At 42.2% G+C, this 27,790-nt stretch overlaps 1 protein-coding gene across 3 annotated transcripts; it reads left to right on the top strand.

The window, feature by feature from the left end:
* Window positions 1-27,094, top strand: LOC102423074 (nuclear body protein SP140-like protein). Of its 3 annotated transcripts, XM_014450350.2 has the most exons (14): window positions 1-169; window positions 1,154-1,237; window positions 6,080-6,133; window positions 10,600-10,671; window positions 11,035-11,082; window positions 14,969-15,073; window positions 16,748-16,890; window positions 17,342-17,377; window positions 18,360-18,401; window positions 22,475-22,590; window positions 24,271-24,391; window positions 24,673-24,744; window positions 25,292-25,435; window positions 26,741-27,094. In XM_014450350.2, exons 1-14 carry the CDS (start codon window positions 94-96, stop codon window positions 26,819-26,821), a joined length of 1,194 nt encoding a protein of 397 aa, XP_014305836.1. In that variant the 5' UTR covers window positions 1-93; the 3' UTR covers window positions 26,822-27,094. The 3 variants fall into 3 exon arrangements, with proteins under 3 accessions (XP_014305836.1, XP_014305837.1, XP_023604682.1); XM_014450351.2 differs by lacking the exon at window positions 6,080-6,133; XM_023748914.1 differs by lacking the exon at window positions 24,673-24,744.
* The last annotated feature ends 696 nt before the right edge of the window (window positions 27,095-27,790 follow it).

Raw genomic sequence — 27,790 nt, 5'->3', positions numbered from 1 at the left:
CATTTATTACAATTTTGTCCAGGAGCAGAGCTACTCCACCATGGAAACAAAACCAGTTCCTGCTCTGTAGACCTGGTGGATATAAAGAAGAAAATGCCATTTTTATATTCAGGTGTTGAATGTGAAACCCAAGCAAGGACTGGCTGTAACCAGGCGTCTGATGTAATAGGTAAGGCTGACGGAAAGAATATGTGATGTGAATCCCAGTTCCAGGCAAGGGTCTGGGACATGTCATCAGGGCCCATGGAGACAGTCCTGGTGACCTTGGTTAGAGGTAGAAAGGGGAGGGAACAAGTGCCTTATGCAGGGAATCCAGCAGAAACACAACCCCAGTAATTGGTAAATTAAAATATTGATATCAGAGAGTATATTATATATCCAAAGAAAGGAAGGTATTGGGATAAGAGTTAAAGAAAAAGGAAAATTTTCAGAGAGCAAACATATTCATGAAAGGAGATGAGAAAGAAAAAAAACACTCACATGAAGACAAGGAAAAGTATAAAGAGAGATACCTTTGCCAGAAACCAGCACCATTAGCAAAAATGGCTGAACCAAGAGGCTTTGCTTGGGGTGATGGGCAATGAAGCAGTGTGCAAATGATGCTTTATTGAGTTGTGCACTTGAAACCTATATGGTTTTGTGAACCAGTATCACCCCAATAAATTAAATTTAAAATTATAATAATAAATATATATATATTAAAAATATATAATTTGAAGCCATTTTTAAAAGTTACACTATATACTTCTCTCTGATCCATCTTTCTAGCTAATAAATATTTAGGCATGTTTGGAATGATACAAAGAAAGAATGAAAGAAAGAAGTAGAATGAGGGGGGAGATAGAAAGAGAGTGGAGGTAAGAGATAAAGTGAACATGGAGTTGAGGTAGAATGGGGATGAGGATAGCAAGCTGAGCAGGGGTGGGGGCAGAAAAGTGCTTCAGGTTGGGCAAAGCTGCCCCTGTGGATGAACTTCATCACCTTCTGGATAGGACCTGAAGCAACCTGCAGGTCACCCACATCAGGCACAGACCAGAGAGACCTGAGTTAAGTTGGCTTCTAGGTCTTCCTAATGCTCCCATGAAGGGGTTTCCACTCAGTGGTTGCCATGACCCCACCCTGAGACACTATGGGTTTTTTCTCCTTTGTGCAGAGATCAACAGTGAGGACTCCAGAGAATCCAGTGATGGAGGTGAGCCCCCTGAAGCTTCCACCTCAGCATTGAAAAGGGAGCCAGGTAAGGAGATGGGAGCTCAGGGTTTGAGGTACAGGAACCTCAATTAAGAGGCACTGTTTCCTGAGGCATCAATTCTGAGTTCATCCTATACAAAGTGTTGGATTTATACAGTGATTTCTACAGAAAGGAGAAAGCTAAATATTTCTTTATTGGAAGGTCATATTGTTGTCTAATCACAAAGTTTGAGTAGTGTTGAGGGTCAATTCCTCCAGCTCTCCTGTCTTAGCAGAAATGGATAGTTTTTTAAAACCCAAAGTGTTGTTTTTTAGAGAGTTCTCCTGAAAGTCATGACATATGGAATGACTTTACAAAGGATCTTTGCAAATAGTGTCTTACCTTTTCCTTTACAACAACCCTGAGTGAGAAAGATGGCCATTGTTACTCTTGTTTCTAAATGAGAAAATAAAATCACATAAATGTTTAAAATCTCCTACAAAGTTACATGTAGATAAAGGGAAAGACAAGACTAGCTTCCTGGATTCTGTGTTATATCCTTTGTAAAATTAGAGCTTGAAGCAGTTAATAAAACATTGTTTCCCTAATCCTATGGGCAGCACCAGTGGTCATAAGACCAGCAGCTCTTTAGTGCACAGACTGGTGATGGGTTTTCCCTTCCTACTTTCTCAGAAGATATTGGAAACATGTCTATTTAGGAAAATATACTGAGAAAGTATTTAAGAACGAATAGATAATAGAAGGGGAAAGAGGAAGAAGAGAGAGAAGTATGGGAAAGTAATATTCAACGGAGCAGTGACTTGTCTCAACTCTGGGGACAGGAAATAGAGGACCAATAGTTCACAAGGCAAGTGACTTAGGAGGACAGACCAGGTGGCCTGGATGCAGGCCATGATTTGCATGGGTGTTCAAGATTTTTCCAAGTTTTCTCATTCGTGAATTTCCTGTGGGGTTGGTTCCTTGGCCACTCACTGAGACACACAAAGGATGTTATTCCTTTATGCAGTGATCAATACCCTGGACTCATTAGAAATAAGTGGGCGAGGAGCAACCCAAGAAGCCCTCTGCATACAATGCTAACAAGATATTAATATTAAGGTTGCACTCCTAGATGACAGGTATCCAGCATCAAAATTTAGAGCTTTGTTTTCTTCAGGAATCTTTTCTGAGTATCCTCCATATGCCTTCATTCTATTACTTCTAGGAAACTGTTTACCTGAAAATAAAATGCTTTACAAAGTGAGAGGCAACAAGCACTTATTTGAGGTCAAAGGATTCAGAAAAGCACTTATTCAGGCAGAAGCATAAAAAGTGTTCCAATGAGGAGACAAAGTCCAGAGATATTTATGAGAAATGGAAGGGGAATGTTTACATCAATAGAAGAAAGGCATTTCTATTGATGAAGATGAGCTAATATAGTGATGCTAATTATAAGCGATGTTTTTAATTTTCAGCCTGGTAGTCATCAGTACCAAAGTCATGTCTGTTTTCTTGCTATCCTTGAAAACAATTCTTTGAGACTCAATGTTGCTTTAAGTCCAGTCCCAAGGGTATTTTGCCCTGTTCTAACAGTGCAAATGTTTGAAGCATAAGACATGCAATGCAGTTATTCTGGCATGGCAATTTAAAGTGGCTTCATTTATATATCATTTTACAAATTTTAAAGTGGCTTCATTTATATATCATTTTACAAATTTTACCTTTTGATCAAGAGCTTTCCTTGAAAGCATAACTGATTAATTATCAGAAAGCAGCACTGATCGCCTGGCTGATGTGGCTCAGTGGTTGAGGGTCAACCTATGAACCAGGAAGTCATGGTTGGATTCCCAGTCAGGGCACATGCCTGGGTTGCTGGCTTAATCCTCAGTGAGGCATACAGGAGGCAGCCAATCAGTGATTCTCCTCATTGATGTTTCTATCTCTCTCTCCCTCTACCTTCCTATCTGAAATCAATAAAAATATTTTTTAAAGAAAAAAAAAAAGAAAGCAGCACTGATCAGTTATTAAAAGCATCATTGGTTCTCCATTGTCAGATGGCTCAGTTTGGGAATGTTATGCCATTGTTGGTCCCTCATTGCCAGAAGGCTCATTCCCAGTATTGCATGTCACATAGGAAAAAGAGTGGTTTTCTCTTTTCTTACGAGCGATAGGCCACATTTGAGCCACAAGAGCATCAGAACAGAGGAAGGCTTTCCTGTCATGTTAATTTAAGGGAAAACATCTATCGTCCCTTAAGGTTTCTCATATGAAGTCTCAAAGGCCTTAGTGACCATTTAAAAAATGTTGAGCAACCACTATTAGAGTAGCATCTTTATGACACTGAGCCACAGGCAGTCACATGAAAATATTAAACAAACATGTGGTATCAGTGGACATTGTATGTAATTATTTTGCTTATACCTACATTTTATCTAGCTTAATTTTTATTTTATCAGAAATGTTTCATCCAAGTATAATAGGAGGTATTAGCAATAGAGCAAATCCCAGTTTGTTCAGGAAAGATTTGGTCAAGAGTAATTCTGTTGTCTAATGTAACGCATGCAAAGAAATTTAAACATTTTTCTGGTTGTCTGTTTTTGGGGTGGTCATTGCAATTCCTACCCAAGGGGAGAAAGTATTCTTTCAAATCTTTATTTGGTCTGATATCACCAGGTATTCAACATACTTGACTATATGTGTAATCAGTTTTATGTTTTGACCTATGAAGTAGGTTTAAAGATGATGCCCAAAGTTCTTTCCAGTCAGAAATTAAGAATAAAAGGAAACATTAACTGTTATTGTGAGTGCTTGGCCTCTTATATTATTTGTGAGGTAAGAAGGGACTAAATAAGGAAAAAAGGAAATATGAGGGTGTAGACTATACAGGCAGGCCTGGCCTAGAATATTGGGTTAGTTGTCCACAATAGATGTCATCTGCTTTACTTCCTAGTAATTTTAAATTTAATTCTTCTGTTGGTTCAACAGTCCAGGTAAGTACTGAACTGTTGAAATAAATCTTTTTTAAATGAATATTTTTGAAGTTGAAGCATTTTTGTAGGAAATATTTTTTAAACATATTTTTATTGATTCCAAAGAGGAATGAAGAAGGAGAGATAGAAGCATCAATGATGAGAGAGAGTCATTGTTCAACTGCCTGCTGCATGCCCTACAATGGAGATCAAGCCCACAACCCAGGCATCTGCCCCAACCAGGAATCGACCTCCTGGTTCATAGGTCTACTCTCAACCGCTGAGCCAAACTGGCTGGGCTGTAGGAAACATTTTGTGAAATTATCAGAGTCAAAGAATAACTATCTGTACATGACAGTTAGAAATACCTGGAAATAAGAAGTGTTTCTGCATTATTTGTTCATCATAAGGTGTGCCAAGAGGCCAAGAGGCCAAGAGGCAGGGACTGAAAGTAGCCAAGCATCTGACATAAGGGGCAAAGCTAACCAAGGTCTTGGGGTAGAGGTGATTTAGCAGTTACCATAGATGATTGGTATGTCAGTGATGGGTGATCAAGAATCAATAATATCAGGCAGCTCACCAGTGAAAAGTGGGTCAGTTATGAAGGTGAGAGTCACAGGACTGGGGCAGCAGAATGTCAGAAGTCTGAGACGAGAGCTCCATTTTCTGTTGAACTTGACTCTGAGCACACTGACAGAAAATGGGTCCAGTTCATGGCACAATCCCATTCTTTTTGCTTAGCCTGATTCTTTTGGGACTAGCAGGAAAACAAGATATCATTATAAAGTCATGATTAACATAGCCCTGTTTATTGTCACAGGAGATGTAGTAGAAATACACTCCTAAAATGGAAGTATTTAGCTTTCTACATCACTGAATTAATCATTAATAATAATCACTGTAATAATCAAAATTAATAAAGTCTTGATTTTGTACAGTGAAATTCATCCATAACACACCAACATTCTATGGAACCCATAAAAGCCAAGTATTCTTTTGCTTCTCAATAATAGTGTCATTTTGTCACAATCTTAGCAAAGCCTCAAAAGACAACTGATTCTACCACTAAACCGTTAGGAAAAAAACATCAAATCAACTATTCTTCACCCAGCACATTTTTTAAAAATATATTTTTTTTATTGATTTCAGAAAGGGAGAGGGAGAGAGAGATAGAAGCATCAATGATGAAAGAGAATCATGGATAGGCTGCCTCCTGCACGCCCCTTACTCGGAATCAGCCCACAACCCAGGCATGCACCCTGACCTAAAATTGAACTATTTCATATGTCAACACTCAAATATTAAGCCACACCAGCCAGGCAACCCAGCACATACTTTTTATGTGTGTCTGTGTTCTAACATGTCACAGGCTTATACAGTGATGTCATACAAACTTTTGCACAAACCTCTTCATAAAAATCTTAAGGATATGAGGCCTGGTCTTACCTCTGAGTACAAAGGTGTTTAAGAATATTTTTCAAAATGTCATTGAGAAATAAAGGAAGACCCAGGGCCAATTCTGAAGTCCTACTTCTCAATGTAGTAAATTTGTGGTTGTGGTTACTTTAGAAGAAAGAAGCAATAAAACAAACACCTTTATAAACTCAAGCCTTCTGCAGTATGAACCATCCTAAAATTTGTAACTATTTTTTCAATCCTCACTGGAGAATATTTCTTCCATTGATCTTTAGAGAGAGTGAAAGGGAATAAGGAGGGGAGAGAGAGAGAGAGAGAAAAAAACATTGCCATTGACTAGCTGCCTCCCCCACTTGCCCCAACTGGGGTCAGAAATGAAACCTGCAATCGAGGTACATGCTCTTGACCAGGAATTGAACCAGCGGCTCTTTGGTCGGGGATTGATGCCTTAACCACGGCAAGGGCAAACTTGTAAATTTTATTTAATCATTTCCATTTTCTCACCACCACCTGTTTGTTGTAGGTACTGTGGATTTTGGAAACAACTCCATTTCAGAAAAAGTCAGGAAGAGAAGAAGTAAGAATAAGATTTTATTTGCTTTTGATGTGAGAAATAATTTTATAATGCCAGTGTTTCATCATCTTTATTGTTATTTACAATATTGTGGTAGATAGAACAATTGCTCCTCAAAGATGTCCATGTCTTAATTCCTGAAACCTGTAATCTGTTCTCTTTCATGGCAAGTGGACTTTGCAGATTTAATTAAAGTAGGACTTAAAATTGGAGAGGTTATCCTGCATTACCAGGGTGGCCTCAATATATTCCCCTAGTCCTTAAAAAAAATGGAGAATCTTTCTTTGGTGTGGAGAGAGGAAGAATGGTCAGAGAGACACAATATTGTGGCTCTGAAAATGGAAGAAGGGCCCTAGCTAGTTTAGCTCAGTGGATAGAGTGTCAGTCTGCAGATTGAAGGGTCCCAGTTCAATTCCGGTCAAGGGTACATGCCCCGGTTATGGGCTCAGTCCCCAGTGGGGGGCACGCAAGAGGCATCCAATCAATGATTCTCTCATCATTGATGTTTCTATCTTTCTCACCCTCTCCCTTCCTCTCTGAAATTAATAAAAGATTTTTTTTAAGATGGAGGAAGGGAATAGGGAATGTGGGTGATCTTAAGAATCTGAAGTTCACACAGCATTCACCTCCTTGTGTATGATGTGAGATAGTAATTATAAGAAATTACCCCAACACTTTAAATGCCCTTTCATGTGACCTTCCCTGTACTCATGGACCTGTGAATAGAATTCTACTCTGAAAAACTAGTCTGTTTATAATTCAGTACAAAATTGGCTTAATTACAAAGGTTTAAAGTAAAATTTGCTTTTCCTACCCACTATAGTTTCTGTTGAAAAAAAAAAAAAACATACACTGAGGAGAAATAGAAAAGATAAAGATTTTAGAAGTTCAGTGATGTTGAACCTCTGTGTGTTCAGAATCTAATCAAGATTTTTCTCCTAAAACCTCCAAATTCCTTTGGGAATTTGAAAGTACAATGAATTTAAAGATTATTTGGGGTAGAATTTAAACATTTTTAAAGGAGAACGACCTATGCATTTACTCGTCACCTTTTTTGCTCTTCAACAAAATTTTATAGTTTTCTTTCTATAGATTGTGCATGTTGTTAATTTTCCTGTTAGATTTGCTGCGATATAATTTATATACAATAGATTCCACCACTTTAAAGGTTTCATTGAATATGTTTTAACACATGTGGATAGTTATGTAAACCACCATGATCATGACATAGAACATTTCCATCAGCCACAAATATCCACTTGTGTCCCTCTTTGCACCCCCTGATATTGAAATAGTGGATCTGTTTTTATCACTGTATTTTTCTCCCTGGAATTTCATATACATGAATTCATACAATATATAGTTTATTTATCTCTCTTTTTTTTCACTAAACATAATGCTGTTGAGACATATTGGTATTATTGTGTGTATCAGCAGTTACTCCATTTCTATTGCTGAGAAGTATCCCTGGTATGAATGAGATGTTGATTTATCTATTCACCTGTTCATAGGCATTGAGCTATTTCCAGTTTGGGGGAAAAAAACTATGAGGAGCATGTTCATACAAATATTTGGGTGGACATATTTTTAATTTTTCTTGGATAAATACTTAAAAGAAGTACCAACTCTGTCTTAAGTTCTTTTTTTAATTAATGTGGGTATAAATAAATTAGGATTAATGTGAGGGTAAAGAAAATGAAATCTAGAGAACCAAGATGGCGGCATAAGGTACAGACCTGTGCGTGCTGCCTCCCACAACAACATCGAGACTACCAACTATAAAACAAACAGTTATCATTCAGAACCATGGGAAAGCTGGCCCAGTGGAAGCTCTACAACTGGAAGGAAAGAAAGAAGAGCATTGAGACTGAGTAGGTTGTGCAGAGGCTCCAAGGACGGAGGTACGGAGTCATGAGCCAGGCGGCCTGAAACTGGATGCGTGGTTTTTTTCAATCAGAAGGGGCTGCAGACTCTCAAGTCCACTGAGTTTGTGTCGGGCGGAATTCTGAGGTCCCAGACCCCTACGGGGAGAGGTGGGACGGCCTTGCAACGGGCCGTAGAGCGAGAGTGGCTGTCTCGCCGAGCTGCCCGCCAGTGCTCGGGGACGCAAGGACCTGGAGTCAGGGAGAGGCGAGGAGTCGTGGAGACGCCATTGCCCTTGGCCCTGCCCTGGTGATTCGCCAAGAACAGAGGTGTGGAGTCGCGCGCCAGGCTGGCTGCAACTGGATGCGCGGGTTTTTTTCATTCAGAAGGGGATGCAGACTCTCAAATCCACTGAGCTTGTTTGGGGAAGGATCCTGAGGTCCCAGATCCCTATGGGGAGAGGCGAGACAGCCTTGCAACAGGCCAGAGAGCAAGAATGGCTGTCTCGTGGAGCTGCTCGCCGGCACTTGGGGACACGAGACGCGGAGTCATGGAGAGGCAAGGAGTCTCGGAGAAGCCATTGCCCCTTGCTCTGCCCTGGTGATTCCCGGGGATCCCGCCCTACTCAATTTACATCCCCACCCAAGCTGTGCTAGTGGCAGAAAGAGAACCACTGGCGCTTTTTCAGCCCAGCTCAGCAGAATGCAGATTTCAACTCGTCGCATACATAAGGGACACACTCAAGAAGCAGAATCCGGTTAGGAGGAAGCCGGAGCCAGACCTGACTGGGCTGGCGTTGTGGAACTGCTGTATCAGCAAACGCACAGGCAGGTCCACCAGATCCAGTCTCACATGGGATGCTGGGAGACGGCAGACAGGCAGTCTGTGCCCTTGGTAGAAAACGAAATCCAAGCAAGCATACCAGATATTCAGCCACCAGGAACGCCTGGAGATTTTGTCCAGCAAGGATCCGCCCAACAAAGGACAGAATGCCAAACTTTGTGTTGCTGAGACGGCCCCTGTGAGGCTGAGGCGGCCCCCGTAGGGTCGAGGTGGCCCCCGTAGGGTCAAGATGGCCCCCATGTGGCTGGGACGGCCCCCGTGAGGCTGAGGCAGCCCCGGTGAGGTTGACACACGCCCCGGTGAGGTCGAAACGGGCCCGGTGAGGTTGAATGGCCCATGTGAGGTTGAGACGGCCCATGTGAGGATGAGAGAGCCCCAGTGAGGTCGAAATGGCCCCGGTGAGGTTGAAACGGCCCTGATGAGGTTGACTCGGCCCGGTGAGGTTGAAACGGCCCCAGTGAGGCTGAAACAGCCCCATGAGGTTGAAACGGCCCCGGTGAGGTTGAAACGGCCCTTGTGAGGTTGAGACGGCCCATGTGAAAATGAGACAGCCCCAGTGAGGCTGGGATGACCCCGGTGAAGTTGAATAGGCCCCAGTGAGGTTGAAACAGCCCCAATGAGGCTGAGACGACCCCGGTGAGGTTGAATCAGCCCCGGTGAAGTCAAGACGGCACGGGTGAGGTCGAGATGGCCCCAGTGAGGTCGAGACTGCCCGGGTGAGGTCAAAACGGCCCCAGTGATGTTGAAACGGCCCTGGTGAGGTTGAATCATCCCTGGTGAGGTTGAAATGGCCCGTGTGAGGTTGAGACAGCCCCAGTGAGGCTGGGATGGCCCCGGTGAGGCTGAGACCACCCCGGTGGGGCTGAGACGGCTCCGGTGAGGTTGAATCAACCTCGGTGAGGTCGAGATGGCACCACTGAGGTCGAAACGGCCCCAGTGGGGTTTCGACAGCCCCGGTGGGGTTGCAACAGCCCCGGTAAGGTTGAAACGGCCCCAGTGAGGTTGAAACGGCCTTGGCGAGGTTGGGATGGCCCCGGTGAGACGGCCCGGTGAGGTCAAGATGGCCCCAGTGAGGTTGAATAGGACCGGTGAGGCTGAAACGGCCCGGTGAGCTTGCAACGGCCCCAGTGAGGTTGAAACAACCCCAGTGAGGTTGAAATGGCCCCTGTGAGGCTGAGGCGGCCCCTGTGAGGCTGAGACGGCCCCTGTGAGGCTGAAATGACCCCTGTGAGACTGAGACGGCCCCTGGGAAGCAGAGAAAAATACCACATGAACTCACTCATTTATGGATAATAAGGACCATTATAGACTGATGAACAAAAATGAATACAGAGGCAGAGCAGCATTGAGCAGACTGTCAAACTACAATGGGAACCCTGGGGAGGATCGGGGGGGTAGGAGATCAACCAAAGGACTTATATGCATGCATATGAGAATAACTAATGGACACAAGACACTGGGGGGTGAGGGAAGCCGGGGGAATATCAAGGGGGGGGAGGAGACATGTGTAATACTCTTTGTAAAAATAAAATAAAATAACATAAATAAAATAAAATAAAATAAAATAAAGAAAAAAAGAAAATGAAATCTAAAATTAAACTTGCTTAAACATATAAGGCTTGGTAAATATAAGGCTATGGGATATATATTTTTCTTTATATGTTGGGCTCTTGAAAAGTTACAGTAAAATGGAATGTTTAAAAGCACTGTTACATACTATGTGACTTATCACAGTATCTGTTTCTATTTTTTTATTTTTTCAGTGAGAAGCAGAGGCAGAGATAGTATGCAGTCTCTGAATAACAGAGTCCCAAAGAAAAGAAGCAAACCAAAAGGTAAAATTTTTAAAGATGGATACATTTTCAATTACAAAACATCTAAATTCTCATGCTATATTCTTTGCTTTAAGTAACAAACCTATTTCCCTAATCACTTTATGTAATTATACTAACTGTTGAGGAATATATCAGATTTAGTCAATTCCAAAATTCATCAGGGATTGAAAGATAACACTGCAAACAAGTAACTTGGTAATGAATTCACAAACAGAACCCAGGGCCCAGGGGCAATGGCAGGGCCAGCTCTGCTGAACTGCTAACGTTCTGACTGGAAATACAGCTGGGGTGTTTTTCTAAAACACTACTATTTGCAATGCAATTTTATAAACAACAGACATTTGTGTTATTTTTCCCCTCTAGGGACAAAAGCAGTCAACACTGGGCCTTTGAAAAGAAGAAGAAAAAGAGGTAAAAAGAAGTGATTCATACACTTTTAGTAATTAAGCATATAAATTTTTTAATTAAATCTTTATTGTTCAGATTATTACAGTTGCTGCTCTTTCCCCCCCCCCCCCATAGCTCCCCTCCACCAGGTTCCCACCCCACCCTCTGCCCTTACCCTCCTGCCCCCACTGTCCTCATCCACAGGTGTACGATTTTTGTCCAGTTTCTTCCTGCACCCCCACACCCCTTTCCCCCCTGAGAATAGTCAGTCGACTCCCTTTCTATGCCCTTGATTCTATTATATTCACCAGTTTATTCTGTTCATCAGATTTTTTATTCACTTGATTTTTAGATTCACTTGTTGATAGATGTGTATTTGTTGTTCATAATTTGTATCTTTATCTTTTTCTTCTTCTTCTCTTCATAAAGGATACCTTTCAGCATTCATATAATACTGGTTTGGTGGTGATGACTCCTTTAGCTTTTTCTTATCTGTGAAGCTCTTTATCTGACCTTCAATTCTACATGATAGCTTTGCTGGATAAAGTAATCTTGGTTGTAGGTTCTTGGTATTCATCACTTTGAATATTTCTTGCCACTCCCTTCTGGCCTGCATAGTTTCTGTTGAGAAATCAGCTGACAGTCGTATGGGTACTACCATGTAGGTAACTGACTTTCTTTCTCTTCCTGCTTTTAGGATACTCTCTTTGTCTTTTGCTCTTGGCATTTTAATTATGATGTGTCTTGGTGTGGTCCTCTTTGGATTTCTTTTGTTTGGGGTTCTATGTGCTTCCTGGACTTGGAAGTCTATTTCTTTCACCAGGTAGGGGAAGTTTTCTGTCATTATTTCTTCAAACAGGTTTTCAATATCTTGCTCTCTCTCTTCTTCTGGCACCCTTATAATTCTGATGTTGGTACTCTTGAAGTTGTCCCAGAGGCTCCTTACACTATCTTCATATTTTTGGATTCTTTTTTCTTTTTGTTTTTCCAGTTGGGTGTTTTTAGCTTCTTCGTATATCAAATCTTTGACTTGATTCTTGTGATCCTCTAGTCTGCTGTTAGAGCTCTGTATAATATTCTTTATTTCAGTCAGGGTATGCTTAATTTCTAGTTGGTCCTTTTTCATAACCTCAAGGGTTTCACTAGATTTCTTGAGGGTCTCATTAAATTTATCAACGGTTTCTAGAAAATTCTTGAAAAACCTTTAAAGTGTGGTTTTGAACTCTATATCCAGTAATTTGCTTTCCTCCATTTCTGTCATTTGTGACCTGTTTCTTTGTCTCCGCATTTTTTATGCTTCCCTGTGTTGATAGAGTGGCTTTCTGTGCTAGGTGTCCTATAGGGACCAGTGGCTCAGCCTCCCCAATTACCTGAGGTAGGCACTCTTAGTGCACAAGAGTGGGCTTTGTGCACAGTCTTGTTGTAGTTAAGCCTTGATTGTTGTTGGTATCATTGGGAGGAATTGACCTCCAGACCAATTGGCTGTGAGAATCAGCTGTGTCTGCAGTGGGAGAACTTCTGTGCTGGAGACACCCTTATGAGGCAAGACTTGCTTCAGTGGGGCTTTGGTGCTCACTGAGTCTGCCCCCTGAGTGTGTCCCTTATGGATCTGAGAAGTTGTAATCTGGATGGTCCCACTCTGACCACTGGGTACACTGGCTCTTGGAGTTCTAAGGAGGTGCTAATTTAGCCTCTGCCTGAGGCTACCCAGCAGGAGCTATGGAGAGATCTGCAGATTCCTCTTCTTTGTTTGAGGTTTGGAGGTGCCCAGATGAGGCCCAGCTGTGAAGCAATGCAAGCTGCTGTGGGGCCTTTGGCCTTCTTTTGGAATTTCTGGGTCTCTCTGACCTAGCTGCAGTTTGTTAGGTAATTTTCAGATTGCAAAGGGCCAAGCCTTTCTTATGCAAAAGCTTCTGCCCACAGCTTGGGTGGGGCGAGGTCTCAGGGGATCAATAGGGTGGCACCAGCAGCTATGGCTTCTCCTCAGTCCTATCCTAAGAGGCCCCCGGTCTCAGTGTCCCGTGGTAATCGCTGCAAGCACCTCTGAGAGAAAGCCACTCTCGAGTTACGACTAATGCCAAACAGTCCAGTTTCTCCACATATGAGTCTGGGTCCCCAGAGACTCGCCCAGAACTGGAGTTCAGAGCAGTCAGGAGCTTGAGAGTCTCTCCTGATTGAAAAAGACAACCATGTCCTCAGTTGCCAGCCTTTTCCACATGCGCCTCCGTACCTCTGCACTTTACTCCGTACCTCTGAGTCTCGGTGTGCTTTTCTATTTCCTTCTAGTTGTAGAATTTCCACTCAGCCAGCCTTCCTGTGGTTCTGGATGATGTCCATTTTATCTTTTAGTTGTATTTTTGAAGTTGTTGTGCAAGGCAGCAATTTCCGGTGTTTACCTATACTGCCATCTTGGGTTTTTTCCTCAAGCATCTAAATTTTTATTTCATACTCTGCTTTCTGAGTGACCAATCAATTTCTTAATTGGCTTATGGAGCCAGTAACAAACGTCAGGGCAGTCATCTGCCTTGGCAATTTCAACAATACAACAGGTTGCTCATAACACCCACTTTATTGATGTTGATCAGTTAACCTGTGAGAGAGCACAAGGCTCCATGGGCCTAGGGAAGGCTCCCTTCACTACACTGAAAACTATTAAGGAGAAAAATATGAAGTGTGTAACTAACATGCTATTTAGTTGACCCTTCTCTTGATCACATAGAGACTCATTGGTTGCCCACCAAGGGGGGCCCTTACTGGTAATACAAGATGTGTGTCCTAATTTCTAACATTCCTTTTATTATGTAGTTTCTGCTTGTCATTTCTTCTTTTTGCCTCAATTTCCTCCTTTGTAAATGGGTGTGTGGCAAATGAACTCGACTGAGTGGTCCCCTAGGCCCTCTCCAGCTCTAAAAGAACTAACTCTGAAAGGACCGGGGACAACCTACCCTCCCCATCCCAGAGAGAAACCCTCGTGTATATCTTTCATGGATCCCCCTCAATGTTGGCCAGAAGGACAAGAGTAGGTGCTGCTGCTATAAAGTTCATTTTAAGACTTTCAGCCTGGCTGATGTGGCTCAGTGGTTGAGCGTCAACCTATAAACCAGAGGTCATGGTTAGATTCCCGGGCAGGGTACATACCCAGGTTACGAGCTCAATCCTCAGTGGTGAATATGCAGAAGGCAGCCTATCAATGATTCCCTTTCATCAGTGATGTTCCTCTCTCTCTTCCTCTCCCTTCTTCTCTGAAATCAATAAAAATATATTTTTAAAAGACTTTCAACCCCTACTTCAGCAGAATCAGAGCCAGTGCCCCACCCCAAGGAGGTACAGAGGCCCTCTTCCTGGGCAATCTGCAGTTTCTTCTAGGAGCACCCTGCCCTGATTCACAGAGTGAAAGCCATACAGAAAGTTCACATGAAGGAGAAGTGAAACAAGGCAGAGAGCAAGGAGGGAAGGCAGACACTGTTCCTGCTAAGTTCCCCACTGTCATCCTGTTCTCTGTTCCCCCAGTGGGGCCTCAGATGGGGAGACAACTAAAAGTTGAGGGGTTTTTTCCATCCACATAATTCAAAGCAATAATGTGGCTAGAAATCTTCCTTAAAAACAGGAGAAAAATCATTGTGCAATAGATAGTTGTGGCCAACAAGCTTGGGAATTCAGGTCCTTCACATGAGGCTATTATGCAGGATTTCAGAAAATAGAAGTGGAGGATGACATTATCATTGTGTGTCTAACCTGCCATAAAAGAAAAATGTTGTTCATGGGGAAACTCCCTCCACTACATATTGATTTATAAAAGAAGGCTCTCAAGATGGGTGAGAAGAAAGAGGGCACAGTTAGAAGAAAGTGGAATGAAAATAATAATAATAATAATAATAATAATAATAATAATAATAATGCTTCCTTGCAGGTCCAAGAATTCCCAGAAATAAACATATGAACTTTAAATGCTCTATACTTCCTGTGACCTGTGGTCCAGCAAAGGGGATGTTATATAAAGAGAAAATGAAACAAGGTAAGTTTCCTGCTCTTCTACGCTTTTCAACTGAAAACTATCCATGTGGATATTATATTGTTCAGGGCTAGACACCTGTGTCAGGGTCTCCAAGACCATCCCAACGTTTGGTGATTTACTAAGAGGACTCACAGGACTCAGCATATAGTCTAACTCATTGCTCTGATTTATGAAGTTGATACAAAGCAAAATCAGCAAAGGCAAAAGCACATGGGACAAAGTCCAAAGGCAATAGGTGCCAGTTTCCAAAGGTTCTCTCCCAGTGGAGTCATACAGGACACATTTAATTCTCCAGCAGCAACTCATAACAACACATGTGAGATGTTGTCTATCAGGGAAGCCTAGGAGTCACAGGGTTTTTACCGGGAGTTAGCCACATAGGTACACTTTACCTCCCATCTGCCAAAATTCCAGACTTCCAGAAGGAAAGCAAGTGTTCAGCACATGCCCCATGGGAACGGTGGGACCCCTCCCAAAATCCAGGCATTCAGATATCAGCCAAGGATCAGCTTTGGAAGCAGGCATTTCTAAGGTAGTTGTCTCAGGTTTGCTCTGTTAGGTCTTTTCTGCACAGCATCTCAAATAGACTGGAGGAAAGATGACATTTCCTCACTTTTACAATTCATAAACATTAGCCTACCAGGCCATCTCTCCTTTCCCCCAAGGAAAAGGTCCTTATAATGCCCATCCAGCACCCAACCCAAGAACAAGAGCTTCAATATCATGGTAGAAATATACACATTTTAGAAATACAACAAAAACTTCACAGTCCCATTCCCTGCAACACCTGTACCACCTTACGCTGGCCAGGAGCATGGGTTTTAGAATCAGGATACCTGGCTTCGAGTTTCAGCTATATCGAGAGTGTCTGTTGCAACTGGACCAAGCCATTCTTCTCTCTCATCCTAAACTTCCTCCTCTACAAAATGGGAATAGTAATAAAACTTGCTTCACCATATTATTATGAAAAAAATGGAATAATATATAAAATAACTTGCAAATTGTAATTGTTAAAGTACAGCACAAATGTTTGGCAGCCAGTATTGATTCCCCCTCCCAAAATAGAGTTCTTTAGACATCAACAAGTATAAATGTGTGCCCTATGACTATATTGCATATGAGTAATTTAACTTTTCCTACTACATAACATTTCCATAATTACTTTCCACATAAAATAGCCATGAATCCAAAATATGAGAAATAATTGCTGTCATTAACTGGTTATCAACATTGTGCAAGACTAGACAGATGTGGCTGTGGTGACAGCTGCCACTCGGCCACCTATGTGCCCTCATCTACCCTCTCTGAAATTCAGCCTGGCTCTATCCTGAGTCTCAGAGAAGGGATGGGAAAGAATCCTGGTCTTTTTTTTTTAAGAGTCATACCTTTTTCTCTCTCTCTTGAATATAATTAAATACTTTTTAAAAGTAAATGTTAGTAATAATTATTGCCCTTCTCATTGCACAGTAAAGGAAAGTGTGCACACATGGCAGGAAGTCCCTTCTACCACCGCCCTTCAGGTTGTTGTGGGGCCCCTGAGAGGGAACTCAGCTCTTCTGGGTTGATGATTCTAAGCCCAAAATGGGCGGTAGGAGGCCAAGTTCTAGGGTTTTCACAGTCAGGGACACTCCCTGGCAACAAAGGGAGCTCAACCTGTCTTGCCCGGTCTCACAGGAATCTCAGCAAAGTGTATAGAGACAAAGAATGGGAAGCAGCTCACCCTCAGGGAATTTGAAATTGAAGGAAACCACGAAAGGTCCAAGAATTGGAGGCTGACTGTGCGCTGCGATGGATATCCCCTGAAATGCCTGATTAAGGTATCCTAATGACAAAAGGCTTCCATTAAGGATGGAGGTCATAGTTCACAAACTCCAAGCTTTATCAATGTTGGGAAAACCATCATGACTTCCTTTGCGCAGGTCACAATGCATGCTATTACTAACTAACATTCCACTCCGGTGTTATCTTGGCCAGTTTATCACAGTGTAATCCTAAGTGCATGAACTCTTCTCCCTTTGAAGGTAGACAGTAATTGTGGCTTTGTCTCTGTCACTAGTAGTTGCCACTGTGTAATATGGTCACAGGAAAGTGATTTAAATTGGGGAATCAGGGGCAGAGGAGGCCATCTTAGGCTTTGGGGACCAATAAAGTAGCATAGTAATGTATCTGGGAGGCACTGGAAATACCAAACTCAAAACAGTAGAAAAGTACAGAAGTACAAAGAGGACAAAAAGACTCCTCACAGCATTAATCTCATTTCTCTTTCAGAAAGGATTTCTACCAGACCCACCAAGAACAAGAAAGGTAATTATCGCATGACTTTCTGCCTATATCTCACCTATAGTATTGTTAATTTTCCTTTTCTCTGGCCTTATTCTATGGCTCCTAACTTCATTAATTCTAGTAAAATTTGATTTATAATATGGGGATTTTTGCACTTGCTGCTTTCAAACATTACAGTGTCTGAGACCAGAACTTCTTTAAGCATTAAAACATAAGAGAGGTGAGACTAATCCTTTAAAATAGATATGAGACAGAGCTGACCTTATATGATTGTTTCAACTTCATTGTCTAGCATGGAAGAATAACTCATGGGGTGGGGTGGGGTTCTAGGACACCCAGAGATGCAGGAAGTTATATGGCCACCTCTTTGGTCATTATGCCTTGGGTCCACTGGTGGTTTCTCCATGGCCTCTCTGCCCCAGCTAAAGGTAAGAGCTGAGTTGGTCATTGCCTCAGGCTGAAAAGAGGCCCAGTCATTTCACAGATACCCAAGGTCAATGCAAGCCCTTGGGATTCAGGAGACAGTGGAGAGGTACTCACCTTCAAGAAAAGATGCAGAACTGGGACTTTGTACCCATTTTATCTTTAGTGCTGTGTCCCAGGAGAGTTTCAGAAGGCCCTGGAGTCTGCAGAAACATTTCTTTGGCACCCAGGACTCTGGGCCCTGAGGTCACTGGGGGCTGTGGGTGATGAGTCCTCAGTCTGAGTCTCTCATTTAAGCTCCAACTCCATCTGTGAAAACCAGGGCTAGCCTCCCTCCCTACATGGCTTCACAAAAGCCACCTTGGGTATAAGATCCACAGAATGGAATTTGCATTGGGCCAAACCATCACTGACACATAATTTAATGTTTTTTATTCTCCAATTAGATATATAGACTCACAAAAACAGATGTCAAGCAAAGGGAAGGCATGAATCCTTTGCATAAAAAGTATGCTCAAATGTGTGGTTAATGAAAACTCATATTCAATATTGTCACTCTATCTTTCTCTGTTTTCTATAGATAGTACCAGATTCTCACAGTGATAACATTATTGACCCATATGTAAGTACTGCCACCTGTAACCCCAGAATAATCTAGGCCTTTTCAATACATTATCTCTGTCATGCTGTCTTTCCCTGAAGCATGCTCACACTCAGTTAGAACATGTCGCTATGTGTGATGAGTAAAGAACAGCAGATGCATCAGCCATGCCAGGTAAATGGTTCTGGAGTTGGGTGTCTGAATGTGAAAGCATCCTTTCCATTTGTTTGGTGGAAACCTTCCTATTTTCCCATTAGTATGGGAGGCAGAGCTCTAAACCACTGGGGTCTCTAGAGATGGGTCTTGAAGTAGAAATGGGCAGGGCTGGCCTGCTGATTAGGGATAGGAGCAAATTCGAGAGGATAGCATAATTTTAAAGAAAGAATAAGGAAAGAGAAGGAAAATCTCAAATATCCACTCCATGGTGCAGGCAGTGATAAGATGGTTTCATACATCAGACAGAAGGAATAGGCCTCACCAGGCTGATGAGTTCAAGGTGTACATCCTGTCATGAGTCCTGCAGAGAAATGTACTGAGTCTTCCCCAATTGTGTAACATGGGGAAATAACTAATGGGGTGGGCGGGGGTCCAAAGACATTCAGAGAGACAGGTGGTGTCACCTCTCAGGTCATTATGCCTTGGATCAAACTGGGTAGTTTGTCCATGGCCTCTCTGCTCCGGGCTGGAGGTGAAAACTGAGGCAGTCATTGTTCCAGACTGGAAGGACATCAATTCATTCTAACGATACCTAAGGTTCAGAAACCTGACCCAATAGCCTAACAATAGGTGGTCAGCATCCATGAATCTCATTTGTTATGACAAAAAGGATAAACAATTACATGGCCAGAGTCAGCAGGCCTATGTGGGGATGTGCCCAAAGATGTCCCTAATGAGGCATTATACAAGTTTTCCTATTGAAAGGGAGAACATGGGCAAGAGACACATTGCAGCTTAGAATTTCCTCATACATGTATGTAAGTTTTGTATCTCTTCTTATATTAAACTTATAAATGAAGAGAATGTACAAACTGGGGTATAGTCCAATTCATCCAAGCTCATTGGACCCAGAGATGATATTCTGACTGTTATGATTTGTAACTTTAGTAGTAGACCATTTTTTTTCCTAATAAGATGGTATTATGATTAGGGCCTCTACAGTCTTGTAGCAGTGGAACTCACAGAAGCACTGAGAATGAGATGATTTATTTAAAAATTTGGACTTGCAACACTGTTGATAGATTGGATATCTAGATGTGGAGAAAAGCAGAATCCATGTTCAATTCTGGGCTCCTGGGTGAATTATGGGTTCCTTGGTGAGATGGGAGCTAAAAGAGGAGCAGATTACAGACAGGAAGACAAGGAATATAGTTGAGGACAGGGTGGATTTTAGACTTGATGAAAGACTTCTAACTGGAGATGATGGAAAGTAGAGTGTGGAGGTTTAGGGTCTCAGAAGGGGACCAGGGACACAGGTTTTAAAGTCTAAGGATAAGTAAGGTAAGCATGGTCATGGGAGTGGTGAAGGAGTGGGGGATGTAGGACAGAGCCCCAAGGAATTCCAACATTCTAAGTGAGGAGCCTTCAAGAAGAGGCAGAGTTATGGGGGTAAATCCAAGGGAGTAGAGAGTCAGAGAACAAAGCATAGTGTTTCTAGAAAGAAGAAGTGGAATGGCACTTCCTGTCACCTCCCTACTTCCCCACCACCCGCCAGCATCTCAACCGCCCATCACTGAGTGAGCCAGTCCTCAAGTCTGTGCATTATTTTGTACCTACGTTATCACAGAGAATGTGAATTCCTCCTTCTAACCCACTGTGTAAACAAGATATTTTCATCTAAGTGTAGAGCTGTTACCAACACATTGGGTGAGACATTCCCCCACCAGAGTTCTCCTCAAACAGTTATCTATCTGCTCAGGTGGAGCCAAAACCTTCTGGACATTTCTCCATCACAGACACATGACCCTCATACATAGAAATTTAATATGTAGAGATTCACATGTTATTGCCACATAGATTATCATCCACACACAAAATAAAGAAAACATGATTTTTCTCACAACCCAATGGATTCATTCCTTAGCCAATTCTTACTTTTGTCTATAATTTCTACATTTTCACTGTGTTTTTTCATTCCACAATACTTATATGTAAACACTGTCAAATTATTGACTTCACTCAATGAAAGTAAATCTGGCTGAAGGACCTGCATATTAAAATTGTGGAAGACCCAGCATCATTCAGTTTTGTGGGTTCTTCCATCTTCCTTATATAGAACAAATCACCAGATCATCCATGAACCCAGTGGTTGTCATTACCATACTCTCTGGTCATTCAGAGATGGCACCTCCACACCTTTCATGCCAATCTGACTTAGGACATCTTCCCTAGCCTCCCAGAGCTAAAGAGCTCAGTCTAGCCTGGCATTTACCTGGTCATCTATGCCCAGGGTCTCTCCAACCCAGAGGTACTGTCACAGGCCCAGAGTCCCTCCATGCACAGAATCCATCGTCCAGTAATACCTTCCCAGGCTCTTAAACTCATGGGGAACTTATGGTTGAGAAAATGAGGTGCAGGGATATCTCAGGAGTTTATTCCATCATATTAAATTCTCAGTAAATCACTCTTTGATGAGTCAATTTTGATGAGACAATATAGACAACCAGATAAGACACTGTAATTCTGAACCATATTTTTCCAACAGAATAATAAATATCTCAGATTATCTTTAATTCACCCTTTTTGTTGCTAGCCGAATCTCTGTCTCCATAGGGAAAACTTTCCTGACCTAATACAGCCACTTCCTCCTGAACATCACTGCAGACCAAAATGTCTTCTAAAAATCTCTACTCAGGTATCTTTACAGACACAGCTCCTGGGGCAATGTAGACTAAGGAGAAAATAAAATTTAAAAAATGGGACTACATCAAAATAAAAAGCTTAAACAACAAGAAAGCCCACTGCATGGGAGAACATATTTGCCAATGATATTTCAGATAAGGGTTTAATCTCCCAATGATATTTCAGATAAGGGTTTAATCTCCAAAATTTACAGAGAATTCATACAACTTAACAAAAGGAAGATAAACGATCCAATCGAAAAATTGGGAAAGGATCTAAATAGACACTTTTTGAAAGAGGACATACAGAAGGCCCAGAGACATATGAAAATATGCTCAAAGTCACTAATCATCCAAGAGATGCAAATCAAAACGACAATGAGATACCATTTCACACCTGTCAGAATGGCTATCATCAACATACGACAAGTGCTGGCGAGGATGTGGAGAAAAAGGAACCCTCCTGCACTTCTGGTGGGAATGCGGACTGGTGCAGCCACTGTGGAAGACAGTATGGAGTGTCCTCAAAAAGTTAAAGATGGAACTCCCATTTGACCCAGTGATTCCACTTCTAAGAATATATCCCAAGAAACCAGAAACACCAATCAGAAAGGATATATGCACCCCTATGTTCATAGCAGCACAATTCACAATAGCTAAGATTTGGAAACAGCCTAAGTGCCCATCATCAGATGAGTGGATTAAAAAACTGTGGTACATCTACACAACGGAATACTATGTCGCTATAAAAAAGGAGGAACTTTTACCATTTGCAACAACATGGATGGAACTGGAGAGCATTATGCCAAGCGAAATAAGCCAGTCAGAGAAAGATAAATATCACATGATCTCACTCATATGTGGGATATAATCATCAAAATAATTTGATAAACAAGAATAGATCAATCTAGAGACAAATGGTAGGGGATGGGGGTTAGAGAGCAACCAAAGGACTTGTATGCATGCATATTAGCATAACCAATGGGCACAGACACTGGGGCGGAGGGAGCTTGACCGGAGCGGGAATGGCTTGGGGGCGGATGGGGGGGGTTGATTGGGGAAAAAGGAGACATATGTAAAACTTTATAAATAAATAAATAAATAAATAAATAAATATCTCTGCTCAGTGTTATTCTTTAATATTACAAGTTTCACCTTGGTACAAGCAAAATCTGTGTGTTCTAGAGTCCAATGAAATCTCACTGTCCTTCTGGAATCTCACTGATCCCAGTGATTTCTACATTATCTCCTTTCTAGCCAGAAAACTCAAATATATGTGAGATGTGCCATAAAGGAGGAACGCTATTCTGCTGTGATACTTGTCCAAGATCCTTTCATGAGACCTGCCACATCCGTCATATTGATCCTGACAGGTTAGTGACACTTGGTCCCCTCTTGCCCTTCCTTCTTGTGGTAGAGCTCTTCCCCCCATGCACACTCAGCCTGCAAAGTTTATCTGGTTGTATGTGTCTTGATGCAGAGGGACAAGGGTCCTTAAGTATCAGGATCCAGAATTATGATCCAGAGCTATTTAACTGTGCTGGCAGCAGTAGATTCATGGGAAGTGAAAATTCCTCAAGTGGTTTTTAAGGGGAATAGAAAGAGGTGTCACCACCACCTCCTCTGCTTTGTTCCCTAACCCATACACTTTGATGGGATGGTGACACCGTGCATTAGCTGCTAGTTGGAAGCATATACCACCTGCCTTGGGAACATCTCAAAGCTGGAAAAGCTGGGGCTGTGATGAGTCCTCTGAAGGCCATCCCCACAGTCCACCAAATCAGCTGACACTGGGTGACAAGGTCCATAAAGACTCATGAATTCGAGGGTGAGTCCGCTGCTACATTTCCTTTGCTGTAAAATGTATCCTTGGTCAGAGGTGATGGTATGCAGGCTAACATCGAGATTGGTAAGGCATCTATATGTGGTGGTGTGGGCAGGGGATGTCTACCAGGAATGTGTGTATCCCCATGAGGACAAAGCATTGCCCTCCATAAGGGGAGGAATCTAAGGTAACCCAGCTGCTCTCAGGTAGCTCCCAGGCAGTGGTGCCACATCAGGGGTTTGGCATAAACCTCTCTAGTCGGTCAGGCAATCTGCAGAAGCAGAAGACAGATCCACTTTTTTGTTGAACCCACAGATAGTCCCCATCCCTGAACCATGGACACTGTGTAATGGGCCTCTTTTTTTCAATTACAATTGACATGCAACATTATATTATTCATTTCAGATGTATAACATAGTAAATAGACATTTATATAATTTACCTGTTGATGTCCTAAATAAGTCTAGTACCCATCTGACACCATACATAGTTAACATAATGTTACTATTTTCCCTATGCTATATTTTACATCCCATGACTGTTTTTATAACTGACAATTTGTACATCTTAATTTGTAATGGGCCTCTGAGAAAGGACTGAAGTGGCCCCGGGGAGAAGCTAAATGATATCTCTAAGATGAATCATTGTATCCACCTGATTGTGGAGAGCCTCCCAGCACAGAGAACCTGGGAGAGAGGGCTCTCGAGGAAAATAGAGTATCTGACACTCTGTTGATAGAGTTCCTTTCCAAGAAGTCTCTGCAGCACAGATTCTAGGTACAGATATGGCAATGCCAGAGGAGAGGATGCCTATGGCTTGTGCTCTGTGCTTATTCAGCAAAGTTGGGAGACAAGAGCTGGTTTCCGACTTTTCCTCTGGCCTGATGGTTCATCAGGGCCCAATACTTTGGTCTTTATGGTACTGGTTGCCAATACACAACGGTGGCAGACAGGGATCGTTACCATACTCAAAGTGGCCCAATTAGAAACCCTAAGTGTTGAGGTGAATGAGAGTCCATCACCACTATGGCACCTAACTCAACGGAATACTTAGGGGAGGGGTGTCTTTGGTAATTGAGTCTAAATAGGACTCTAGTGAGGAGGGGTTTTCAAGAGAAAAGTTGGCTTCAAGGTGGTAACCAATAGTCCTTTTGAGGACTTCAACAGCTGCAGGAACAATGGCTGTTTCAGAGAACCCGCCCCTGCTCACTTCATGTCCTGCCTCTCAGGGTCCTGTGGAGTTGCATCTTCTGCGAGATAAAGATTATTCAGAAAAGGTGCCCAAAAAGTCAACCATGTCATCAGGAATCAGAGATCCTAGAAAGGAAGATGCTGCATGAGGAGCACTTGGTGAGTTGCAAGGGGAAGCTGAAGCCTCCTCTTTTCTGTTCAGTTGAGAGAAGAAGCAGTCTTGCAGGGGCTGGAGGAATGGTGCCTAGAGGCAAGCATCTGTGCTTCTTTCTCTGTGCTTTGATCACACCTAACACCAAAATTTGTATCCAAAGGAGACCCCCGTTCTGTGTTTGTTTCAGAGTCTACGGGTTTGGGCGTTGAGCATTCTGCCTGAACATGCAGAGCAGCTCATTCTCTCCAAGCTGCTTTTCACTTAAGATCTCCTCTATTTTTTGCAGAAATGTGAGTTCCTCCTCTTGAAGGTCTGCAACTGGTCAAAAAGCTCCTTTTTTATCCCAAAACCATATTATGTAAGTAATAGCAACAAAGCCCCAAACTGGCATTTGTCAAATTGGTGATATGAATGCAATAGGAACAAGTTGCCATTATCATTGCCTTGTTGATGGATGTCTCAGTCAGCTTAGTCAGCCCCTAGCAGCTTAGGCTGCTATAACAAAGTACCACAGACTGGGTGGCTTCAACCACAGAAATTTGTTTCTCACAGTTCTGGAGGCCAGAAGTCCAAGATCTGAGTACCAGTATGGTCAGATTCTGGCGAGAGCCCTCTTCCAGGTTGCAGACTGACAACTTCATGTTGTGTCCTCACATGGTAGAAACAGGGAGAGAGCTCTCTGGGGTCCCCTTACAAAGGGCATTAATCCCATTCATGAGCACTCCACCCTCCTGACCTAATTATCTCCCAAAGGCCCCGTCTCCTAATACCATCACATTGGGAGTTAGAATTTCAACATCTGAGTTTGTGGGGGGAAGGACATAAACAGTCATAGCAGTGAGAGTCTATAGAAAGTAGACTTGGAACCATGCCAATAGCCTGCCCTTTGGCACTTTCATCCACAGAGTAAAAAGCGATCTCAGAGCCTGACGAAGTGCATGTGGTTAGACAAAATCAGAGAAAAACTGGCTTCAAAGTTGTACCTCCAAGTGAAGGAGTTCGTGCAAGACATGCGCCTCATCTTTCAGAACCATAGGAAAATTTATGAGGTAAGTGGCTGTCCTTGCATCCCTTTTTCTTTCGATTAAGTCACTTTGCCTTTCCTCTTCTCACATCAGGTAAATGTTACAACTTTCCTCATCATGCCGCAAGCACACACAAGTAAAAACTCTAGAAGGATTCTAAAAGCCCTGTGGTCTACAGAGGTGAAAATATAATAATCAACCGGAGGTATCATTGCAAACACTGTCCTAGGATCTGAGTCTGCTCACTGCTAGATAGCTGATTTTCTCCCAGAGAACAGTAGACTGCAGATCTAGTCCCTTCCACAGAAAACAGAAGTGCTTTTTAAAGGCTCAGTGTTTCTCTTCTCTAAAGGAAGATGCCAAATCAAATTTCTCAAATTTCAAAATCTTGGATTCTTTATATCCAAATCCCCTAGTGCTGTGTCAAAAACTTAACAAGACCCTAGCCGGTGGTTGGCAAACTGCGGCTCCCGAGCCACATGCGGCTCTTTGGCCCCTTGAGTGTGGCTCTTCCTAAGCCTTAGGAGTACCCTAATTAAATTAATAACAATGTACCTACCTATATAGTTTAAGTTTAAAAAATTTGGCTCTCAAAAGAAATTTCAATCTTTGTACTGTTGATATTTGGCTTTGTTGACTAATGAGTTTGCCGACCACTGCAGCCTAGCCCATTTGGCTCTGTGAATACAGCATCAGCCTGTGGACCAACAGGTCCAAGGTTCACTTCCAGTCAAGAGCAAGTACCTCGGTTGCAGGCTCCTCCCTGGCCCAGGCTCTGGTCACGGCCCTTGAAGGAGGCAACCAATCAATGTGATTCTCTCACATCTATGTTTCTCTGTCTTTCCCCCTGGCTTCCACTCTCCCAAAAACCAACATCGGGTGGAAAAATAGCCTCGGGTGAGGAATAACACACACACACACACACACACACACACACGCACACACACACACACACACACACATTAACAAGGATTGCCTCAAGGGGTGAGAATGAAGGGAGAGGAAGGCACAATGAATTTACTGTAGACATTTCCATACTACTATATTGTTACAAATAATATGTGCTGTGCTCAAAACTCAAATAACTTCTATTTTGTCAAATTAAATCAATCAATTTTTGGTGAAGAATTAGGCTGCAAGATGGTACTATTTTTGTTTCTCTGTCTTCCAGATAAAGAGAAATGATCAAACTTTCCGGGAACATTAGCTATTCCTAACTGGATGAAGTCTCACTTAACATTTGAGGGTGGCCTAAAATGAAGATCTTGATTAACTGAAACTTTGGGTAATTGCCAATGGCTAATACTGTTTTTCTCTTCGCTTTCTTAGGGCCAGAAATTCATCATGCTGGGAATTCAAATAGAGGCCGAATTTGAGAAAAACTTCAAAGACATTTTTGGAATTCAGTAAATCAGCAAGAACAGTTCTCAGTCTGAGCCCATTACTTTGTGATTTTTGTCCATTTCTGTTTCCCCCTTCAGAGCCTCCAGCAGTACATGGTCAAGTGCCCGTGGTCCCGCTGACCATTCTGCCTAATGATATGTGAAAACAATCACATCACACTTCTTTTATCAAACTTATTTTGTCATTATTTCAGCTCATTTATTTTTCTAAATAGAAAATGTAAAATTGCTTTGTCCAGATCTCTTATTAAATAAATTGGAGTGAAATTTACAATAAAAATATTGAGTCTTTCTATAAAGAATCATATCATGTGCTTCCATTTATTTAAATTATTATGTTGTTAGTAACGTTTTCTCTCCTCTCCTCCTCCCCACATAGAACTTATTCATTTCTTGCTTTTTCTTTTTACTGTCAGGTATTTTACACTATTTCTTGTTATTATGGAAGTGACCTTTTTCCTATTATAGTTTCTTACTTATTGTTGTCTGTTGTAGAAAACTACTGTTATTTATATATTTTGGTAAAGCCAGTGTTATTTAGATAGTTTGGTTACTGATTACCATTCTGAGTACTTTTTTGCCTTTTACCCCGTGGCATCAGGAAGCACATAGCATAGCATGCTGTTTTCAACATTTAATTCATAGGGTCAGAATCCTAATTGGTACAGCTGATAAAAGCATTCCTCACTCACTAAAACGTCTGACGGTTCTTGGTTCTGTTGGGGAATGGCTCTGCCATGACATCCTGGTGACCTTCCATGTCTCCACACGGCACACATAGGCAAGACTTAAATGCAACTGATCTGATTTGGGCCTTGGAAGAATTCCCGGTGATTTTTCCAAAACATGAGAGCATGGGAGACTTGTGAGGAGCTGCTACAAAGCCATTTTCTATTCATTGCCTTATCTTCCAGACGCTATCATGACTCTCTTTCATTCCAAGTTCTGATGAGGTCTGAAGCCTTCTGACTCTTTA

This window comes from Myotis lucifugus, unplaced genomic scaffold (genome assembly GCF_000147115.1).
Source record: "Myotis lucifugus unplaced genomic scaffold, Myoluc2.0 scaffold_2066, whole genome shotgun sequence".
NCBI lineage: Eukaryota > Metazoa > Chordata > Mammalia > Chiroptera > Vespertilionidae > Myotis > Myotis lucifugus.
The sequence above is the reverse complement of the archived record's forward strand: the minus strand, read 5'-3'. Positions and strand labels throughout refer to the sequence as shown.